Source organism: Artemia franciscana, chromosome 3 (assembly GCF_032884065.1).
Source record: "Artemia franciscana chromosome 3, ASM3288406v1, whole genome shotgun sequence".
NCBI lineage: Eukaryota > Metazoa > Arthropoda > Branchiopoda > Anostraca > Artemiidae > Artemia > Artemia franciscana.
The window spans coordinates 33,707,592-33,728,639 of record NC_088865.1 but is presented as its reverse complement, the minus strand read 5'-3'; the positions used below and the strand labels follow the sequence as shown (position 1 = coordinate 33,728,639).

At 35.0% G+C, this 21,048-nt stretch overlaps 1 protein-coding gene across 1 annotated transcript in view; it reads right to left on the bottom strand.

Moving 5' to 3' along the window:
- The window catches only part of LOC136025200 (programmed cell death protein 4-like), a 51,515-nt gene that overhangs the window by 27,917 nt on the left and 2,550 nt on the right, over window positions 1-21,048 (bottom strand). Inside the window, exons 2-5 of the mRNA XM_065701000.1 lie at window positions 19,978-20,108; window positions 13,617-13,762; window positions 9,665-9,822; window positions 4,443-4,662 (exon numbers count right to left, since the gene is read on the bottom strand). Of these exons, the coding sequence (XP_065557072.1) occupies window positions 4,443-4,662; window positions 9,665-9,822; window positions 13,617-13,762; window positions 19,978-20,105 (652 nt within the window). The 5' untranslated portion in view covers window positions 20,106-20,108. The remainder of the gene's footprint in view (window positions 1-4,442; window positions 4,663-9,664; window positions 9,823-13,616; window positions 13,763-19,977; window positions 20,109-21,048) is intronic.

Genomic DNA, 21,048 nt, shown 5'->3' with positions numbered 1-21,048 from the left:
TACTAAAATGACAATGAGTATTGTTTCTGACTGGATGATTAACTTTTAATTACTTTTTTAGCACACAAGAAACTTGCAATTCTGCATACCTTGAAAATCAAAACATATTCCGTGCATGAAACAAGTTTTAAGCCAATTTAAGTTTAAGCCCTTTACAAGTATAAGACTGTACGAAGAATATTAAAAAAGTATTGCGGCAGGTATTGGACTAATTGCAGGGAAGAACTTGTGGCTCTAACTTATACAACTTACTTTATCTCACATATACGTGGGAGGGTCATGGCTTAGAATTGTCACTTCATAGCTTGAAATTTGCCTTTTTGCCAGTTCATTTAAACATAGTGACAACTGAATCAACGCCGAAAAGAGGGGGGGGGGGTCTGTCCCCTATGATGTACCACTATCTCGACCCGGAATGGAAAAGAAGAGGTAATTTAACATTACAAATTATTTCCGGGTTGCTTGACATTTAGCAGTGATCAATTTTGTAAAAAAGTAAAAATAAATAAATAAAAATTTTAAGGTATCTAAGAAAAGAAAAACGAGGTGTTTAGTATTAAACAATCCATTCTAAAAGTATTTGGCAAGTTATTAAATAGCATTCGTCTTAACATTAAAATCCTCTAAGTATCTTGAAAATTGAAATTAGGTACAAAGAAAGTAACTAGACGATAGTTTAGGAGGGAAGGGTATAAACGTAAATAAAAAAAAAGAATATTAAATATACCACCTTAATACTCTTGGGAATTACTCCACCCTCAGTGCTCTTGATGGACTGATGGACAGATTACAATTGCAATGCAAGAGATAAACTATCCTAACTGTTTGTAGGCTTTCTTATTCTTTGCTAAGAAACAATTTAAAGATGCGAATATTAACCGTTATTTTGAGTACAAGCATCCAATATTAAACAGTTCGTGGTAACGAACTGTAAGTAAGGAGCGACCCGGCTCAATAGTAATTGGAACTCTAAAAACGGAATTTTGATACTAATTGATACATCAAAATAATTAGATTTTTATGCTGATTTCAAAAATAAGTTTCATCACGTTTAGTCTTACCAATCAAAAGTTACGAGGCTGAGAAAATTTGCCGCATTTTTGAAAAAAGCGGGGAAACACCCCTAATTGTCATGGAATCTTATTGAGAATCACACCATCAGAGTCAGCGTATCAGAGAACCCCATAGTAGAGGTTTCAAATTCTATCTGAAAAAATGTGGAATTTTGTATTTTTGGCCCGAAGAAAGATCACAGATGCGTGTTTATTTTTTATTTTTTTCTTCCCAGGGGTGATTGTATCGACCCAGTGGTCCTAGAATATCGCGAAAAGGTTAATTAAAACGGAAATTAAAAGTTCTAAAAACTGGAGGGCAACTAGGTCCCCTTCCATGCTTTTTTCTCCAAAGTTACCCGATCAAAGTTTTGAGACAGCCATTTTGTTCAGCATAGTCGAAAAATCTAATAACTATGTCTTTGAGGATGAATTAATCCCCCAAAGTCTCCGGGGGAAGGGCGGCAAGTAATGAAATATGTCCATTGTTTACACATAGTATTGGTTATTGAAAAGTATACAGAAATTTTCAAGGGGAATTTTTTCTTATCGGGGAGGGGGTCCAGGGAGGGGATTACGTGGGAGGATCATTCCATGGAGGAAGTTTTCATGGGGGAAGGGACATCTCTATGAAGGGGGCACCGGATTTCCCAGCATTGTTTAAAAAATGATCAGAAATTAAATACAAAAACAAGTTTTTTCAGCTCAAAGTAAGGAGCAACATTAAAACTTAAAAAGAGCAGAAATTATTACGTATGTGAGGGGGCTCTTCCCCAAGTCAATACCTTGCTCTTCACGCTAAAGTTCTTTTTAGTATCTTCAAACAGCTATTTGTTCTAATTAAACGGCCTTTGTGATTCATTCTTAAAGAGTTGGAAAAAAAGTCAAACTTTAGCGTAAAGAGCGAGATATTGACTAGGGGCAAACCCCCTCATATACGTGATAATTTCAGTTTGTTTTAAGCTTTAATATTGCCTCTTACTTTCAGTTGAAAAATTTTGTTCTTTTATTTAATTCCTCCAGACACCAGATCTTTATAGTGTTTGCTATTATATATAGTTTTACCAATCAGTAGAATTTCCTTAGATCTCTGAACTGTTTTTTATTATCCATAGCGTATGGAAAAGCAATCGAGGAAAAATTTGGAGCTTTTATTACACTGGCTGTAAAGGGGAGGGGGGCATAATTTTATAGAGAAAAACTGCTTTTTTCCAAAATAAGTAACTAAAGAAGTCAAAATTTATTTGTAGTTAAGACATTAAGAACTCAAATCAGCATGTGTATTGAGATTTTTCTTCTAGATTTGTGTTCCCCTTAAAAACGATGATGATCATGATAGCCTGTAAATTATAAATTACAAAAAAATTTAAGAAAAAAGTGTATGAGCATTAAGGGCATTCCAAAACTCATGCATTAGCTCAGAACTTTCTAAAAAACATAGATATTTCAACAGAAAGAAATACGTCTATATGGTTGGTTGCATAAAGACAAGGACACTTAATCTTGTCACCCGATGTTGTTTTTTTTCGACCAAATTTCTAGTGGTCTAAACATACCAAACTAACACATAATCCACTGCTACTACTACTACTAACAACTCAATACAGCGCCAAGCCGCTTGAGAACAACACAGCTGCATATGCTCCTCCATCCCAATTTATTCAAAGCCCCTCTCTTTACACCCTCCCAAGAAGTTCAATAGCCCACTAATGAAACATATTCTGTATGTGTTACGTATAAAACGCTATTCCCTGTATTCGTAATACAAGTAATGAGAAACAAAATCAAGTTTATAAAAGAATTAGTCATTTCCTCCCGTATCGTGCTCGCTTCCTGTAAAATGGCATCATTTAGTTATACCTTGTTGCTTATTCTACTTATGCATTTAGTCATATCTTGCTAAAGGATATACTTCCATGAGAATGCTTCAAGTGGCAATTAAGACCTAACACTGATAAGTTCACAACAAAATCTTACATAGTTTGAGTCTACTTTCGAGGTATTAATACTAAAAATTGGGAAACTCGAACTTCGTGTTTAGTGTCCACAAAAAAAAAACTATCAAAGCCATCGAGCGTTTGGAGACACTTGGCATTTTTTTCAGTCTAATAATAAAAATAAGGAATTTAATTAGTATAATTGGTAGAATTATGGTATTAATAAGTCTCTGATCATAGTTTCTGACAGAGAAAAAAAAACGAATACAAAGCTTGAAAAAATGCCAAGTTTTTCCAGATACTAGACGACGTTGATAGTTTTTTGTCGACACTAGCGCCAGTTTTCACTCTTAAGTTACCCATACTCTTTGGGTGGTCTTACTAAAGGCTTTAAACAAACAAAAATTCTAAATTATTAGTTACTATGACTGATCTGTAAATGCGCGTCAGTCATGCCAGACTCTGAGGTTTGAACAAACAGTCTCTTCAATAAGCATTGCCAGGTTAACAGCTTCTAGTTGCTCCCCTCCCCGTCTTGATACTATCAATAAGGTGTGTCAAACAAAAAAAGGAAAATTATAACGCCGCTAACATCCTGAGGCATATTTTATGGGATGACAACTGGTAGCACCAGTTGGTCAATGGTCGACCAAACTAGGTACAAAATAGTTGTTGTTGTTGTTTAGTTGACGTTTGAGCGAATCAAAAGCTCGTATACGTGCGATCCTGTTTTAAAACTTGGCCTTATGAAGCCACGTCACTTTGAGAAACACAAAAAAAATGGCAAAGGCCACGTCAACACTTAAGATATCTTGGGAGAGTACAAAGACGTTGTACAGAGTGTTCTTGCTTAAATCACTGGCATTAGTATGTATTTAACATCTCTATTCTGCTATTATTGCTTAAAATATCTGTGAAAAGAAACATATTCAGATTTAAATAAGGCTAAAATACCAGAAAAAATAAATAGATATATAAAATAAATAGATAGGTGCAAAGTTTAAAAGTTTTACAGTTATGTCACTTTTGAAGACGTATGCAATTCAATTACCATGATTTTAGCATTATCCAAGAACAAAACCAAAATTTCATTTTGGTTGAGATTTTGATTAAAATTTCTTGATTTTGTTGATGTTGGTACTTTGCTGCTAAATCTAAGGGGGGTCTTCCCAACAAGACATGTTTTAGTAGCAAAAAAGGACTAGCCGCAAAAAACCAATGGACAGCAAAACTAGCTTAAAAGACAGGCAAGTAAAAATAATAGCATATTGCATGTAACAAAGTCGTATAAGAATTGACGATGCTTCCATTGTTGTAATCAATTTTTAGGTATTTACAAATTTTTACGTCACATTTGAAGACACAGTTATAACACGTCTAATTCATTCATTATGATCATCAATGATCATCATCATCATTCACCAATATTCAAGCACAAAAATAAGTGATTTACCTCTTTCAATATCCCTTTCAGAGAGGAACCAATTATACAGATCAGATATTAGGACACTGATCATTTCTCTGTGAGACGGTTTATGATCCATGGACAGCTCAATGGCATCAACGACAACACGGTACTTTTTGCCGGAAAATGCAATATCCTCAAAAGCCAGTAATACTTCGTTTGTGTCTCCATTATCAAAATACTCCAGGAGAACGGGATGAATCGCTTTCTAAAAGAGTTTCATTAAAGTGACTTAGATATGGTTACCCTAAATGCATATAATAAATAAAATAATGAGTTAAAAATATAACCATGCTCCCAGCGCCACTTTTTGTCTCTAAAGTTCACCTCTACTTAATTTAATAATGTTAATTTTGAACTTGCTAGCTTATATTTAGATTCGTATATATTCCAAAACTTGGTTCCTGTGTTTGACTGCAAAAAGTAATTTAAGATCTTTACACCAAATTTGTCTTAGAACATCAACAGTCACCACAATTTAAATTTTACTAATTTTGATGGCAACGTCTTTAGATCTTATATTTCCAGTTAAAAGCAACTTGGGTTGGAATACTTCTGCTAAGTCATCTCCAATTTGAATAAGAAAAGACGAACTACGTACTACCTAAAAACCATTGTTCTTAGTTGTAAGTACCAAAAACAAACAAAAAAAGACTGAAGTTTCGTTTGTTGAATCCCAGAAACTGCTAATTGTAATCAAATATTATAAACACATCTACCTATATGTTTGGCAATACCCGCAACTCTAGAGAAAACCCATTTGATACCAGTTTATTTACAAGTATAAATACACCAAGGTATAAAACCAAGTAGCAACCAACGCTAGCTAAGTGAGCAGAGCGTGGGATTCATAGGATTCTTAATGAAAGGATCTTGGATTTAAACGCCAACAGTTTCCTCCAATCAAAAAAAAAGAATACACACCATGGATTATTCTTATGTCTATCGCCCAATAAGGACTGCTGTTCAAAAAGATAAGACGAGCCGATTACAAAAGTCACCAGGAGCGTTCCATAAGGAAGTTATTATTAATAACGATAAATTATTCCTTATTATTTGCACTTCAAAACACGAGATAACAAAAAAAACTAGTAAATTCTTTGCAATTAAAAACAAATAAATAAAATAAATAAGTTTAATAGCAAAAATGTTAACAGCCATTGCTTGTTATAAGTATATAAAGGACAGAATTTTACTTATGAGCCATTTAGGATGAAGGTGGTAACATCATATCATCGCAGCACCAAGCCACCTGAGGCCAACACAGCTAAGCAGGTTTCTCCTCCATCCCAATCTATTCAAAGCCTCCCTACTTACACCCTCCCAGGAACAAATATTTACAACAAATATTTGATAACATAAAAAGGACCTCAATTATTAAAGGACCTCAATTATTATTCAATGCAATACAATACAAAATACAATTCAATATGGAATTACAATACTTGATTTATGACAAATCCATATTTGATTTATGACAATATTTGACAACATATATTTATTATAATTAATAATAATTGGCGAATATCGATAATACTTATCATTTGACACGATTAAAAAATTGTATGGATATGATAATATGAAATTTACTTTATTTCAAGCTCAAGTCTCTCTTCCAAGGCTTTTATGCTAGGAAGTGGCGGTAAAAATAATGTTTTGATGCTAAGTTTCAAGGCTGAACTGCAAGTGGCAAAATATACGTTGATAACTTGCCTTTGAACGTTGCAAAATACGCCATATTTTTTTATGTTACCACACGTGATTCGTGTCAATATTTCCTACTCCACGAATCGTTTAAAGATAATGCGCTGACAACAGAGATCAATGTGTCTTTTATTTGTTATTGTTTTTTTTTCTGAGCCTTGGCATTCAGGAAAAAAAAGATCAAAGAAACTTGAGTGAGGGTTTTTTTATTTAAAATTCTAAGTTCTAGTGGTCCTTCTAAGGATCAAAATCTATTGGAAATAAACAGCCACCCTTTCAGGGTCCTTTATGCCCTTTGTGTCTGAATACCCCAAATCACTTCATCTCAAAAAGTTCCAAATTGTCCAAATAGCCCATTAAAAAAAAAAGCTTCAGTGATACTTTTAAAGGCAACTAAGACTAAACTGCAACTTTTAAAGGTAATGGAGGGTGGTATTTTTGTCTCTTCGTTGAGATTTCTAAAGTTTTAGTCCAAAAGATTTCACAAAAATTTTAAGATCTAAAACTGTAATTTTAGACATCATGGAACAACCCACTAAAAATACGACACATACAATATTTTGTCATACCAAGGGGTTTCCTTTTTTCTTCAAATCTTGCAGTGAGTATTAAACTCATTCCCATGGTCCAATTGAGCTGAAATTTGGCATATGTATGATTTCAGATGACAATGCATGAATAATTTATAATCAAATAGTTCATTAATTTTAGTTAATTCTCTATTTATATAGCATTGTGTCTTCAAAACACAATAAAGTAGTGCTAATCTATAAGCTTCCACTAATCCTTAACAAGGGTATATTTATATTTTTGTGTAATAATTGTATTAATAAAAAAATCCCTCAAAAATGTATCTTACTCCAACTCAATTACATAAAACATATGCAGGCATGAAGGAGAGGGGGTAAAATCATCACAAAATTTTTACCAAAGATGGGAAAGACCAAAAAATTAATTATAAAAACAAAATTTGTTTTTTAGAACATACCTCATCTTCAAATGCATGAAATGTTAAAAATACTTTTTTACCTTTCACCATTAAATATGCAGAATTTATACGACTAGAAACGAAATAGTGGAAAGTTCACGACATAAACACTTGTAAGACTTCCTGATAATCATGTGATGTGGTCATTATGTTCCCATCCTAAGATAGGGTGTCTTTAAAGTCCCTGAATAGTTATATAATATATCATGACAAAATTTGTTCGCTTGCTCCAGTCCAATGCTTTAAGAATCATACAAGGATGGTTCCTGGTCTAAGTTCTGTTTATAACATGTTATTATAGGTATTAGAGAAAATTACCAAGTAATGTAAAAAGATCCTTACTGAAAAAAATAAAACAAAATCTGACGCTCATGTGCATTTTATTATCTGAAAAATAAAGTTGCATGAGCGTCAGATTATGATAGATAGATAGATAGATAGATACATATTTATTTACAACAAGAATTAGACCATATAAACAAACAGCGCAAATGCCTAATGGCATACTTAAGCTCGTGGTATATCACAAAAAAAAACCACAAACAAAAGAAATAACGGTCATTACTTCGGCTTACATCTATTTAAGGACTCAAATTTTACTGACAGGAGCCAGACCGACTCTAGGGTGCTTTAAGTTCTGTTATTTCATGACCTTCGTTGATCAAGAGAAACCGAATTAAGTAGAACTGAAATGGACGGTGCCTAGTGGCATGGAAATTGATGCTGAGCCACTTGTTGTGGTGGAATCAACGCCAGCACCAGATATTGTAATGGAGAGCCTCACGGCAACCACTACTGTAACGTAAATAAATGGTATGGCTATGCCCTATTACGGTATACCTTGTTCCCGGATATGTTAACGTGATCGAACGGTCAAACGGGATAAACTCTAGGCCAAGGGTGTCCCCACCTCGATCACCGCTAATATCTCCAGCTATCTCTTTGGAGGATAAACGAGCCCCTCTGTCGATATACTAATGACGGAGTTTCTTATAAACTCTTTTCCTAACCTGCCTGGATTCCTGCAAAAATATTCTAATACGGTTGTAGAAAATGACTCACTTGTATTTCTAACAAAGGTCACTTAAACACACATCTATAAACTCTGAAGACAGACTCCCTAAGCGGAGTTTCAATGCAGACTAAAAACTAAATCACTTGTTCTATACAAAAAACTTGCGTAGGGGGGGGGGTCTTCGATTGGCCCTGGCCAATCCGCTAAATTAAAGTTCAAACCACCGGCTTCCTTTGAATAATATTATCCCCCAAAGGCCCTGATCAAGAAGATAAAAATAGAATTTAGCTTGGAAGCTTACTTATTGCAAAATCACTAGCTTGGCAACGAGATTTTAACTTATCATTGAAAATTATACTATAGGCAAATCTAAGCATGTGTAATTACAAAAACGAAAACAGATGTTTATCCGAAAATAGAAGAGAGCAAGGAATGGAACTCCAACAGTGCCCATTTGTGTCATTATAATGATTTCCAGCACTAGCAGTTGCAGGACAAAGGGGGATGAGCATTTAAAGGGTAAAGTTCTAACTTTAGACACAATTTCATTTAACTCTTAAAAAAATATATATAATTTTCACACCATGATAATTAAGAAACAAAAAATAAGGCAAGCTATAAGGAGGGATGAAATCAGAACAGTGATGATCCAAGTTTGGAATATCCTTCAGAGTTTGTGAGTCTAGAAAAGCATTCAGTCTCTCGGTGAATATTACATGGCTAACGATTTTCCCCGCCCCATAATGCAACGGATAAAGTCCTTTAAGGATAAAACCAGGTAAACTAAATTATTGGCGAGCAATACCCTACAGCCAATTTTATTGGAAAATGGCTGATAGTACTGACTCAAGTATTTTCTACATCTTCAAAATACCAGGTCTACAAGAATCTATACTATTTACCATGGTCTCTGCAGTTTTCGAAGAAGAACAACTTCTTGCATTACTTACATCCGCAATAACTGGGGAGAAAGAATCTAGTTAGTCTGAAGATTTATTGAGAAATATTGAAAATGCAGACCCCAAGGTAGGTTGCGCAATCAGGCAGTATAGACTAAAAATTTCCAGCTGCAATTATTTACTAAGAAATCCTATCAACTTTAATTACTGCCAGTGACAGTACTTTCAAAAAGAATTCAAGCAATTGTTCGCACCATAACCAGGCACTGAAACAAACTTTGGTTTTCAACTTTTCGGAATTTTCGTAGGAGTTCGTTATGTTGACATCAATATATTTATTGGTAGTACTGCTTTAGAATATCCTTGAAATGGGAGGCCTATATCGCTTGCAATTTTCCGATGTTACTAAGTAAAAAAAAGAGAAAGAAAAGGAAAAACACCACCACTATAAGAATAAATATACAATCTTAACGTTCTATATCTGTCAATTTCTATGGAAAAGAGAAGCTTCTACACTTCTATTTAAGCTTAGAGTACGAGAAGTAATTCTCATAACCACCCTAGAAATACATAAGAATCCTTAGATGTAAATAAAAAAAATTACATTTATTTCTCCATCAGAGGGTTCGAGTACAACAGGATGAATAGTAACCTCCTTCGTCTCAAACGAATCACTTTCATAATTTGGGTCTTCTGGGTCTATTTCCACTGGTACAAGTTCAGAGCCTGGTTTACCCCAAACACCTTTTCCACCATCACCACCTGAGAAAAGATATTAAAAGCGTCAGAGGCCACACAAATCTTATGGGAAGTCAATTTTCCGTTACAAACATCTTTCTTTTTACAAATGTGAAACCAAATTTTGTTAAAAAAAAGAAGAAAAAAACAAAAAAATATAGGGTTTAAGCCCAAACTCAACTTGTTGAAATATCTTTTTTTTTTACCAAAAAAGTATATTTATGAGTGTTTCAAGTTTGCTTATTTAATTTTTCGACACACATTTAGAACATGACAACAGACTTAGCACTAGGCTTAGATCAATTATCCAATTAATAGTATTTTAAATTAGCTTTGCAACAAACGTGAGTTCTGTTCGTTAACTTCAGCAAAAATTTTGTGAGCACTAAAACCCATTATTCGTGTGAACAAAATCAATTCTAGAAAGTTCATAAGAGCTGGTATAAATAAACTGTAATCAAAAGTGCACCATCAAGACTACTAAAATTTGCTCAAAAATTAACGTATTTCATGTAGTTCACCTATCTGGATGAAAAGAGTTTTTGAAATTTCAGAAAAAAGTGAATTTTATACCAATATTCTTAATTTTTTTCAGTAGTGGGAGGGTTCTGAATCAGTCTCAGAGGGAATTCCCCTTGTCCCCTTCTGTTTGCAGGTATAATCTACTTTACACATCACTGGCTCTCAACCTTTTTTTATACCATGGGCCCTTTTCTTGGGGATCTTTTTTATACTACGAGCCCTTCCTTTTTTCTTTGATGAGCCTCCTCATAGCTATTGGAGAAAAAAACTTACCTTTTTTCATTAAAATCAATTTTGAGGTTAAAGTCGAAGAACTCTATTTTAAATGAAAACTGACTTAATAGAAATAAATTATCTGACAATCATAAGAATAACTACAATGATAATCTATTGCACTCAGTATCTTCTTTGACAATATTCGAATAAAGTCAATAAAGTCAATAAAGGGTCGTCGAATAAAGATCACATTGCAGACGAATTGACCATCAGTATTGGATCCATGATATCATTTTCATGAAGAATTTGGGCCTTAGGAGAGTCTCAACGAAGTTCGTGCAAAAGCTGCCAGTCACCAAGTAGAAGCCACTTCGTATGAAGATCGCACAAGACATGCTAGGGACGATGAACAGTATTCTTAATTTACTTAACACACTGATCACTGGTGATGAGACCTGGGTTTATGGGCATGACCATGAAACCAATTTATCCAACGTCCCCAAGGCAAAAAAAAAGTCAAGGTCATGCTGACCATCTTCTTTGACTCCAGTGGCGTGGTCCGTCACAGGTACGCTTCACAGGACACAGCCATCGCCAAGGAATACTACCAAAAGGATTTGCGTCACCTTTGTGAGGCTGTAAAACGCAATTGATCAGACCTATGGGTACCGGACAATCGGCATTACGACAACGCACCTGCCCGTCCTTCACGTTTGATGTACAATTTCGTGGCCAAACACACCTCATCTGTGCTCCGCCAGGCTCTTTACTCTCTCTACACGGCTACTTATGACTTCTGGCTTTTCCCAAGGTGAAAATGTCAATGAAAGAAACCAAATTTCAGTCCAGACTAGACATCATGCACAATATGACGTACTAGCTACACTCCGTCTCAAAAGGAGCGTTCCAGCGCTGCTTCCAGAAGTGGCAGAATTGTTGGGAATTGTTGGGAGGAGTGTGTGACTGCCCAAGGGGACTACTTTGAGGGAGATTAGGGGAAAATGCCATATCTGATTGAGCTTTTTTGTGACATCTGAAATGTCACATCTGACTGAGTTTTTTTAAGTTTGCGAAAAAAAATGAGACAGGCATATTTATATAACGAAATTCCTTTGGTAGAGGTTCCTCAACAATTTTCTTTTTATCTAGTTCTATTGATACTAATGGCAGATAAAAATCACCTATTTTCATAATAAATCTATAGCAAGCTTTCGGTTACAGTTAAGAAACCCTACTAAATCAAAACTAAATAAAAGGTAAAATGTTGATATAGGGCCAGATTAGGTACCATGCATTGAGAGGCAGATATTTGCTTTAAAATAAACATCAAAGCTCGCCGTCTGCTAGCCTAGAAATGATAGAAGACTTTACTATCGTTTGCTCTTGCCACTGACTGATAGGTGAGTATAAAAAAAAGATAGAAAATAAAAGAATCATCCATACAAATATTGAAGTACAAATTAGGTATAATATACCTAATTTCTTATGTTTTGTCAGTGGATCCTTAAAAGGATCACACGGACCCCTAGAGTCCATGAGGGTCTTGGCTGAAAATTCCTTCGTCGATAATGTTAAAACAAGCAGGTATTTCCCAACTCCATCATTTTGCAAAGGTATTACAACTATTTAAAGTTGGGCATTCGTAAAAATGTTAGTTTCGCCTTTATCCCAAAGATTGTTATAAAACAATCACTTTTTCACCTGAGAGACTGAAAATTTTTTTTTCAAAAAAGAAACCTGTGCATCTGACAACAGCAAACTGAATCAAAAGAATGTAACTTAGTTATTTGAATGTTCATTTGAGGGTTTAAATTCAAATAAGGACTGGAACAGCTACGGCTGAGGACTTTTAAAACTGTTAGAATTGAATTTTATTTGTTTTTTTTTCCCTAAATACAAATTTGCGTAATTTATACAAAAAAAGAAGAAAAAGGTTATTTTATGCTCAAGTTATTGGATTTACATCTGTGAAAAACTTGACAAGGTAAAAATTGCTATATACTTTTTTTAGTTGGAGTGACTACTTAAAAATTTCTTGAAGGCAGCAAAATATTTATGTTAACGGTGTTTTGAACTAAGGATGGTTTCTAAAGCAACTTAGCCCACAGATTCCTTTCCAGTAACTACAACAGCATTCCAATCTCAAATGCTGTTATTATATTTAAGAGTTTTAGTTTTATCAAGCAAAAGAAAATACTTAACAAACGCAAAAGCTCCTTCATTTGTCGTCAGAGATGTTAATCTGACTAAGTCCATTTTTACATTCTAAGGCTTTTGCGGCAATGTATTTGAATGACTTGTTAAATTTTACACTCATAGAAAATGCCCAGGAAGCTAATAAGGATTCATAATGAACAGTGGCAAAAAAGCTTTTGCCATCAAACTCAAAGTAAAATTTTTGAAGACATTTAACTTAATTAGACTTTAAATCAGATCAATTAATTAAATCATTTAAAATAAACCCAAGTCTCGTTTGAATACTTACTCTAACTCAAAAATTTTAATTGGTTTAAAGCTTTTAATTATAAAATACATGCGTAAAATCAAATTTTCTCCTCCGTTTGTTCTAAAGAGTTGTCCAAATGGTCCATTGAAAGGTTTAAATCATACATAATTGTTCATGTCCTTCAACGATTCGTTCTAGTTTTACAAAAGTACAGACACTTTCCTCTTGAGAAGTCAGCAGTATAGACATCCTATAAAGCAGAGGCGTCAATTTAGAAAATGTAGGGGGGGGGGCGTATTTTCCAAAATCTACAGCGGGAAATTCTTTGTTATTTTCATGGTTATTTTATTTCAGTGAACGTAATAAAAACAGAGGGGACACAAAAATGTAGGGCAGGTAATAGCCTCCCTTACCTAAAGGCCAATAAGGTGTCCTTGCAAGTAGACCATTAAAGCTTCTTGAAGGACTTTGATATCTGAACAGGTTATAAGAACCAAACATCCAAGCAGAATAAACTTCATATAAAGCATGTTTTAAGTGGAATTATTGTATTGTTGAAAGATAGAAATTTCATGGCGTGTAATTTTCCAAAATGGGTAAAAATTTCAATTAATACAAATACAAATTTGCCTACCTTTTTTTGCAAGACCTCGGCCATAGCCAGTTCTTGATTTTCTCATGTTCTTTATTGATCTCACAGTGTTTGGGCCAGGAAATCTGTCCTTCCCTATTGCATGCTCTTTCGCCAATTTGATTAAGTGCTTCGAGGGTCTTTTAGCCCTGAAAATTAAGTTGTACATGAATACAAAGTTATGTCCCAATGTGCTGTAGCCTACTCCAAACACATTCATAGTAATTTTTGTTCATTTCAAGCAAGAATTATTCCATGATTTTGTGTCTGCTCGTTTGAGGTTTTAATATGACTATTTACCTTTCTTTGAAAAACTGTTTTTTTCTAATGTTTTTAAATTTTTATTCTATTTGCTTTTTAATTGAAATATTCTTAGTATTGGTTAACTGTAGGAATCTTTGCATTTTTCTTTTTTTTTTTTTTTTGTTAATTATTTTTGATCTAAAATGTTAAGATTTTAATTAAGTTCCAGTACAATCTGAAATTTTAGTCAAAATGTACAATCAGCTATAATTTCGGCCAATGACACAATTATGGTTGGATGGGAAAGCGGATTTTCATTCATATGGATTAAAAAATTATAAATGGGCATCACAAATCAATATAATGTCTTCTTCAATAGTTTTGTGCTCATTGAGATAACTTTATTGCTATCGAAATATTTTTGTGTTTAAATCAATCAAGGGAAACCACATTTGTAATCCAGTTTCAGGTGTCACATAATGTTTTGTCTTCATTGAGGACCACCCGGTCCTATCTACATGCCCTGCAAGTTTCAGCCTTATTGGAGACAAAACCAATTTTAGGCCCATTTTGGGCATAATGAATCAATAAGGTCAAAATTAGTTTCGAACTCGTTATTCACACAAGGGTCCAACTGGCCAAAAAACCTATGAATGTCATTCCTTAGCCAATTGGAGAGACAACATTTAAGGCCCCATTTGTGTGCATCCCGAGTCTTTTAGTGCTTTAGTTGGGAATCATCCAAGACATTAAAAGTCAAGCAACTGTGTAAAACGAAAGTATTACAAATCCTAGCTGATATTGGTTACAACAACAACAAAAAATACAGTTATCTTGCAACATTTTTTTTTTTTTTGTGAATACATCATAGCGCTTGAAGAATAAAAAATCTTATTCATAAGCATGTGCTAAACATTACAATTTTCAGATCAAATACTCTGCAAGGCATTAGGTCAAACACATACTTGGATGAATTACTAGCTGGTATACATATTGTATACTAAAATGTATTTAATATAAGCACCAGTAAACATTTGGCATAAAGAGCAGGAGGTTGAGAGTGGTTGCAGTCCCTAAACGTACATGATTATTTCTGCTTGTTTTCAGTTCTAAAGTTGCCATTTATTTCCACTAGAAAAAAACTTGGTTATTAATATTCAAGTAGGCAATGTGACTACTTTAAAGTCTTGCAGTTGTTATCAATAATGCAAAAGAGAAAAATACAATTGTGTTGCGAGGGCAACACTTTGGTTTTGTCCCTTTTTTTCCTATGCCGCCGATCTCAGCTTATTCCTGGACACTGGTAAGGGTCTAACCTGTGCGGTTTTTACGGCAAGCGTGGTCCTCAGGCCGGATTGATGAATATGACATTACATTTTGGAAAGCTCCACATAACTTTTGACTGGGGCCAAAAAGGATGACTTTTGCTTGTCCACGAGCCAGAGCCTATGGTATGCGAAGTGAAGTGGAGTTATATAGCCTATGTCAGAGAGGAGTATTTGAAGTTGTGCAGCCAAGCTTTCGTTTCATCAAACCATGTTTCTGCTTTCGAGTGGAAAGCTCCGTTCTTGCAGGCCAGCAGGCAGGCAACAATTTCAAATTGAAGATGGACTAAAATCTATAAGTGTGAAATATATGTGGCAGTCACCCGGCCCCACAGCCAACATATCTTCTTTGAGTGATAAATAGAAAAATTTACAGAAGCAAAAATGTGGCATTTTCCCACGGGTCCTAAAGTGCTGCCATCTATTGTTTCTACACATTTCTGTTCTTGATTTCATCTGAGTTTATCATTCGGTTTTTTGGACTTGGGACTGCATTAGAGAAATAGTATCAGATGTGCCTAATAAACTTTAAAAGTTCTCTCATTGCTAGTGAAATTGGAGCTAATCCTTTGCTCCTTTCTAAGTGGTGACGTTAGAAAGTTGGCCTACGGGAAAAATTCAATTTTTGAACTATGACAGATGGAATTTTTTTTCGATGGCAATCGATAGCTCTTGATGAGCTGATCAAAGTATATGACATCCATTTTTTGGTACAAAAATTCCTTCATGAGGTATACCAGTTTGAAAGTTTCAAGGGTTGAAAACTTCAGTGTTAAGGTACACACTGAAACGAAATCTAGGCTGATACAAATTGTGAGACATATAGATGACTTGTAAGCAACAGTCGGCTGTTAGGTAATAATCACCTTCAGCAATGAGGGTTTAGCAACTTTCTCAAGTTGGTGTATCTATTATTTGTTTCCAGTGTATTTGATGGTAAAACCAATTTCATTCCAGTGGTAAGACATGTAGGGAACTTGTAAGTAATAATCTGCTGGTAGGCTACAGTCAAATTCAGCGATGAGGGATTTGCAACTATGCTAGTTGGTTTATCCATTTATTTGTTTCAAGTGAACTTGATGCCATTCACGGGAGAGGGAGAGTAAGAATCGGTTCACTTAGGGCGAGAAACGGCTGTTAGCTCATAATCATCTTCGGCCATGAGGGGTTTGCCACTTTTGCTAGTTGGTGTACCTATTATTTGTTTCTGGTGTATTTGACGGTTAAACCAATTTGATTCCAGCGGTAAGACGTGTAAGGAACTTGTAAGTAATAATTGGCTGTTGGGCTACAATCATCTTCAGCGATGAGGGGTTTGCAACTTTTGCTAGTTGGTGTACCCATTTATTGTTTCTGGTGAACTTGATGCCTATCACGGGAGAGCGACTTGTAAGTAAGAATTTGTTCACTTTGGGCTAGAAATTTGTGCAGATTGGTGCACATTGTATTTGATCTCTTTAAGTCTGACAGAATTAGGTGTTTACACAACGGGTACAAACGATAACATAAAACAATGAGGTAGTTTCATAATAATTAGTGTCACCTATGGTATTTTAATCCTGAGAAGTTACGGATAGCTTTATAATACCAACTATATTAAATAAGATATTGTTCCAAGTTTTCATCCGTCACGATGTCTACGAGTGTAAGGGATAAAGTTCAACTTGCTGCAAAGTCAATTTAGTCCCTTCTTTCGATATTATTTTGTAGTTGTTATTTTTTCAACGCTGAGGAGCCTTTGGTCATGTGATAACTGATTGCGTTCTTGTTTGAACATAACGTTTTAAAAACTTCGATAGGCTGACAACTTCACCATTTAACCGATAGTGAAGAAACAAGCACAAACAAGAATGCAAAACAATGAGATAGTTTCGTAATAATTAATAGAATGCCATCTATGGTATTCTGATCCTGAAAAGTTAGGGATAGCTTTATAATACCATCTAGATTATATAAGATATTGTTCTGAGTTTTCATCCGTCATGATGTCTACAATTGAAAAGGATAAAGTTCAACTGGCTGCAAAGTCAATTTAGTCCCTTCTTTTGATACTATTTTTTCGTTGTTTTTTTCAACGCCGAGGAATAGCCTTTGATCACATGATTACTGATCGATAGCGAAGAAACAAAACAAAGTGTTACTCTTGCAACACTTTAGTCAGCGAAGCTGGACAAAGGTTGCCACAACACTTCACGTTGTCCGGGCAACATAGGTCTAGTTATTCTTAGAATCAGGAATCATATCAGATTTGTGACATCAATGTTCAATTGGAGCTAGAGCAGGAATCAGGAAAGTTTCTGGCATCATTTTGTCACTTCTTTTATACAACTTTGATTAGCACGGCTATCTGATTCTGATCCAATGTCAACTAAGGCATTGATTTAATATGGGGAGGGGGGAAGGTACAAAAGGAATTTAGCCATCTTCTTATCAATTTTGTAAATTAAAAAAGGCGCTGGATCTCAAAATTAGCTGAAAATTAGTCCTCCCACAGCTTTCTATAATCATCTGCTTAAAATAACAGAACCAGAAAAAAAAAAAAAATAGAGCTGGTAAATTGGAGACACGAACGTTATCTCTAAGCCTTGTCAAGCCCTATACATATATTTTGACATGAAATTCAGAAACCTGTTGAAAGAATAAAAAGGTTGCTGAGAAAATTTGCACTAACACCAGTTAATTGTTATTCTTTATATAAACTGAAAATAAATATAATGCAGTCACATTTTTCCAACAATCCTGTACATACTTATATACTGAATACTGAAAATACAAACCTCACTATGAGGTAGGGATCCTGATTATGAGTTTGACAATACTGGAGAGATGATTATATCTCACCTTAAAAATAGACACTTTCAGGTGTTTCTCATATAAGAACAAAATGCCACTGAAAAACAAGACATTTCCCAAATAAGAACATGATAGGCAAAATTACACATGCAGATACAAAGATTTTGGCCATACAACCAATAGTCATGCACAGGCTACAAGAAACAAGGCCTCATATGGCACTTGTAACAAGGTTGGAACCTATAATTAGGCTTGGTACTAGAAGAACCTAGCACCCATTCATAAGAAAAATATACCTTAATTTTCATTATTTCCTCTCCCTCCAGGTCCCCAGACTGTCAAACTGGGCAAAAGACTGTTCTAAAGTCAAAGTGTGCAGGTCCATGACACACCTGCCAATTCTCATCATCCTAGCCCATCAAGAAGCACCAAACTCACCAAAGCACTAGAAATCCCTTGTCCTCCCCTATAGAGATCAGATCTGGTCTGGTTATGTCAATCATGCATCTTCAACTTCTGCTTATTCTTGAACTCACCAAAGCACTAGAAATCCCCAACTCCCCCAAAGAGATCTGATCCAGTCCAGTTATGTCAATCATGTATCTAGAACTTGTGCTTATTCTTCCCATCAAGTTTCATCTCAATCTCTCCACTGTAAGCGTTTTCCAAGATTCCCATTTCCCCCCTCCACCTGCAATGTCTCTGGATCTGATTTGAATTAAAAATGGAGCATCTGAGACATGAGATCTTTCTCTATATCAAGTTTAATTTAAGACCTGATCACCCATTCATAAGCTAAACATACCTCAATTTTCACAATTTACATTCCCTCCAGGCCCTCCCAGACGGTCAAATCGGGGAAACGACTGCTATCAAGTGAATGCGTGCAGGTCCCTGACATGCCTACCAATTTTCTTTGTCCTAGCATGTCCAGAAGCACCAAACCCACCAAAGCACTGGAAATCCCCCCCCCCAAACTCCCTCAAATAACACAGATCCAATCTGGTTATGTTAATCATGTATCTAGAACTTGTGCTAATTCATCCCACCAAGTTTCATCCTGATCTGTCCACTCTGAGCACTTTCAAAGATTTCTGGTTTCCCCCTCCAACTCCCCCAATGCCACCAGATCTAATTGGGATTTAAAATAAGAGCTCTGAGACACGAGGTTCTTTCAAATATCAAATTTCATTACGATACAATTGCCTATTTGTAAGTTAAAAATACCTCATTTTTTCTAATTTTTCCAAATTAACCATCCCTCCAACCCCCCCCCCCCCAGATGGTCAAACTGTGGAAATGATTATTTCTAATTCAATCGGGTCTGGTCTCTGATATGCCTGCCAACTTTCATTGTCCTAGCTTATCTGGAGGTGCCTGAACTAGTAAAACTGGGACTGACAGACCAACCTTCCCAACAGGCAAGTGCCATAAAAAACCTCATGACAGAGTTTTAATTCTAAGTTATTCAATGATTTATAATTAGTGTTTTGAGAATGGTTACTCAGTTTTAGTTAATCTTGAAACTCCTGCTACTCCTTTTCTAGGAGTGTCACAGACAAGGGGTTGGCATACTGGATCCAAAATCCTATTTCCTCTGTGGCAAAGTTCACATCCTGGTGTCACTGGTTATTTGTTCTGGGATGACAGTGAGTGGTATGAAACCATAAGCTCAGCTAGAGTTGACCAAGCTATGAAGGGAAGATACAGACAGACCTGGAAAATGTAGGGGAAACACAGTGGAAACATCAGATGATTTGCCCCCAACCATGGATAGCACTCCTAACCTAGAACAGAAGGCCTAAATATTGGTACCTTCCCTGCATGGATCATTGGTCTGCAGGCAAATTACTGTACACAACTAATATCAAGATTAGTTTGCTTTTCACTGTTTTAGACAGGGGAAAGTCCTAATTTCTTGGAATTAGTTTGTTCTTGTAAAATGGAACTGCAGTGCAGAAATTATATATAATAAAGTATTTCCATAAAACAGAATTGTTTACCTCCTCTGTGGTCTGTCAAGTGGTGTTGTACCAGGATCAGAAGAAGCTCTATCCTGCAGCTCACCAGTTGCAGTATTTACCATTTCTACTTCTGTGCTTGTCAAATCTAAGGGCTCAGACTGATCCATGACCTGGAACAATTTTATACCAATATTAAAATATGTTAAAAAAAGAATCTCACGTTATTTTGAATACTTTTTAATAAATAGTCCTACAGTATCAACAGCTATAAGTAAAAAAGACACCCACACTTCCTGGCTTTTGAATTTTGAAGTCTTTAAGCATGCAAGTTCCATTAGCAAATTGTCACAATTTTAACTCCAACTATGCAAATCTCTGCCATGTTTCTGTAGTCATCCTAAATAGTTTAAGAAGTTCAACTTTAAAAAATCTTTATTAATGACACTAGAATTAAAAGTGAATATATTTTCAGTGGGACTAGTATAATAGTCAGCCTCATAATTTTCGAAATGGATTAATAATTAAAAAAAAAATATGTTTTTCCTCTCTTTTTAGCAACAAGCCCAAATTACCTAATCAGTTCAATTCATGGTTTAAAACAAAAATAGGAGTCAACCTAAAAATGTTTTTAATTTATTTACACATAACCATACAATGCAAATATGGGTGCACACTGTACTGGTTTGATGTTTAGGGGGAGGGAGGAAATGAGAACACAAAAATACATTTTACCTTTTTAGGCCTCTATATTTTCAACACTTTTAGGAGGAAGTAAAACCAACCTGAGGACCCAACCCCCCATATGAAGTAAAAAAAAACTACTACCAGTGAGACTTTATACTAAAAACCTGAACTATAATACAGCTGTTTTTACTTACAATAAAGTTGCAATTAAATCATTGTTTTAAGGGAGAAGAGTTGAAAAAAAAACTTTTGCAAGTAATACAGATTTTACTGAGCATGCAATTTTTATGCATTTTTGATCTTTTGTAGATAAGGTAGTAGCCTTCTTTCCCATCTCCTAGCAGAAACTATTTGATTGTTGTTAAAAAGATTAAAAATATTCCAGTTTTAAATGGTAATTTTTTGGCTGTTTGTTTTTTATGTAGA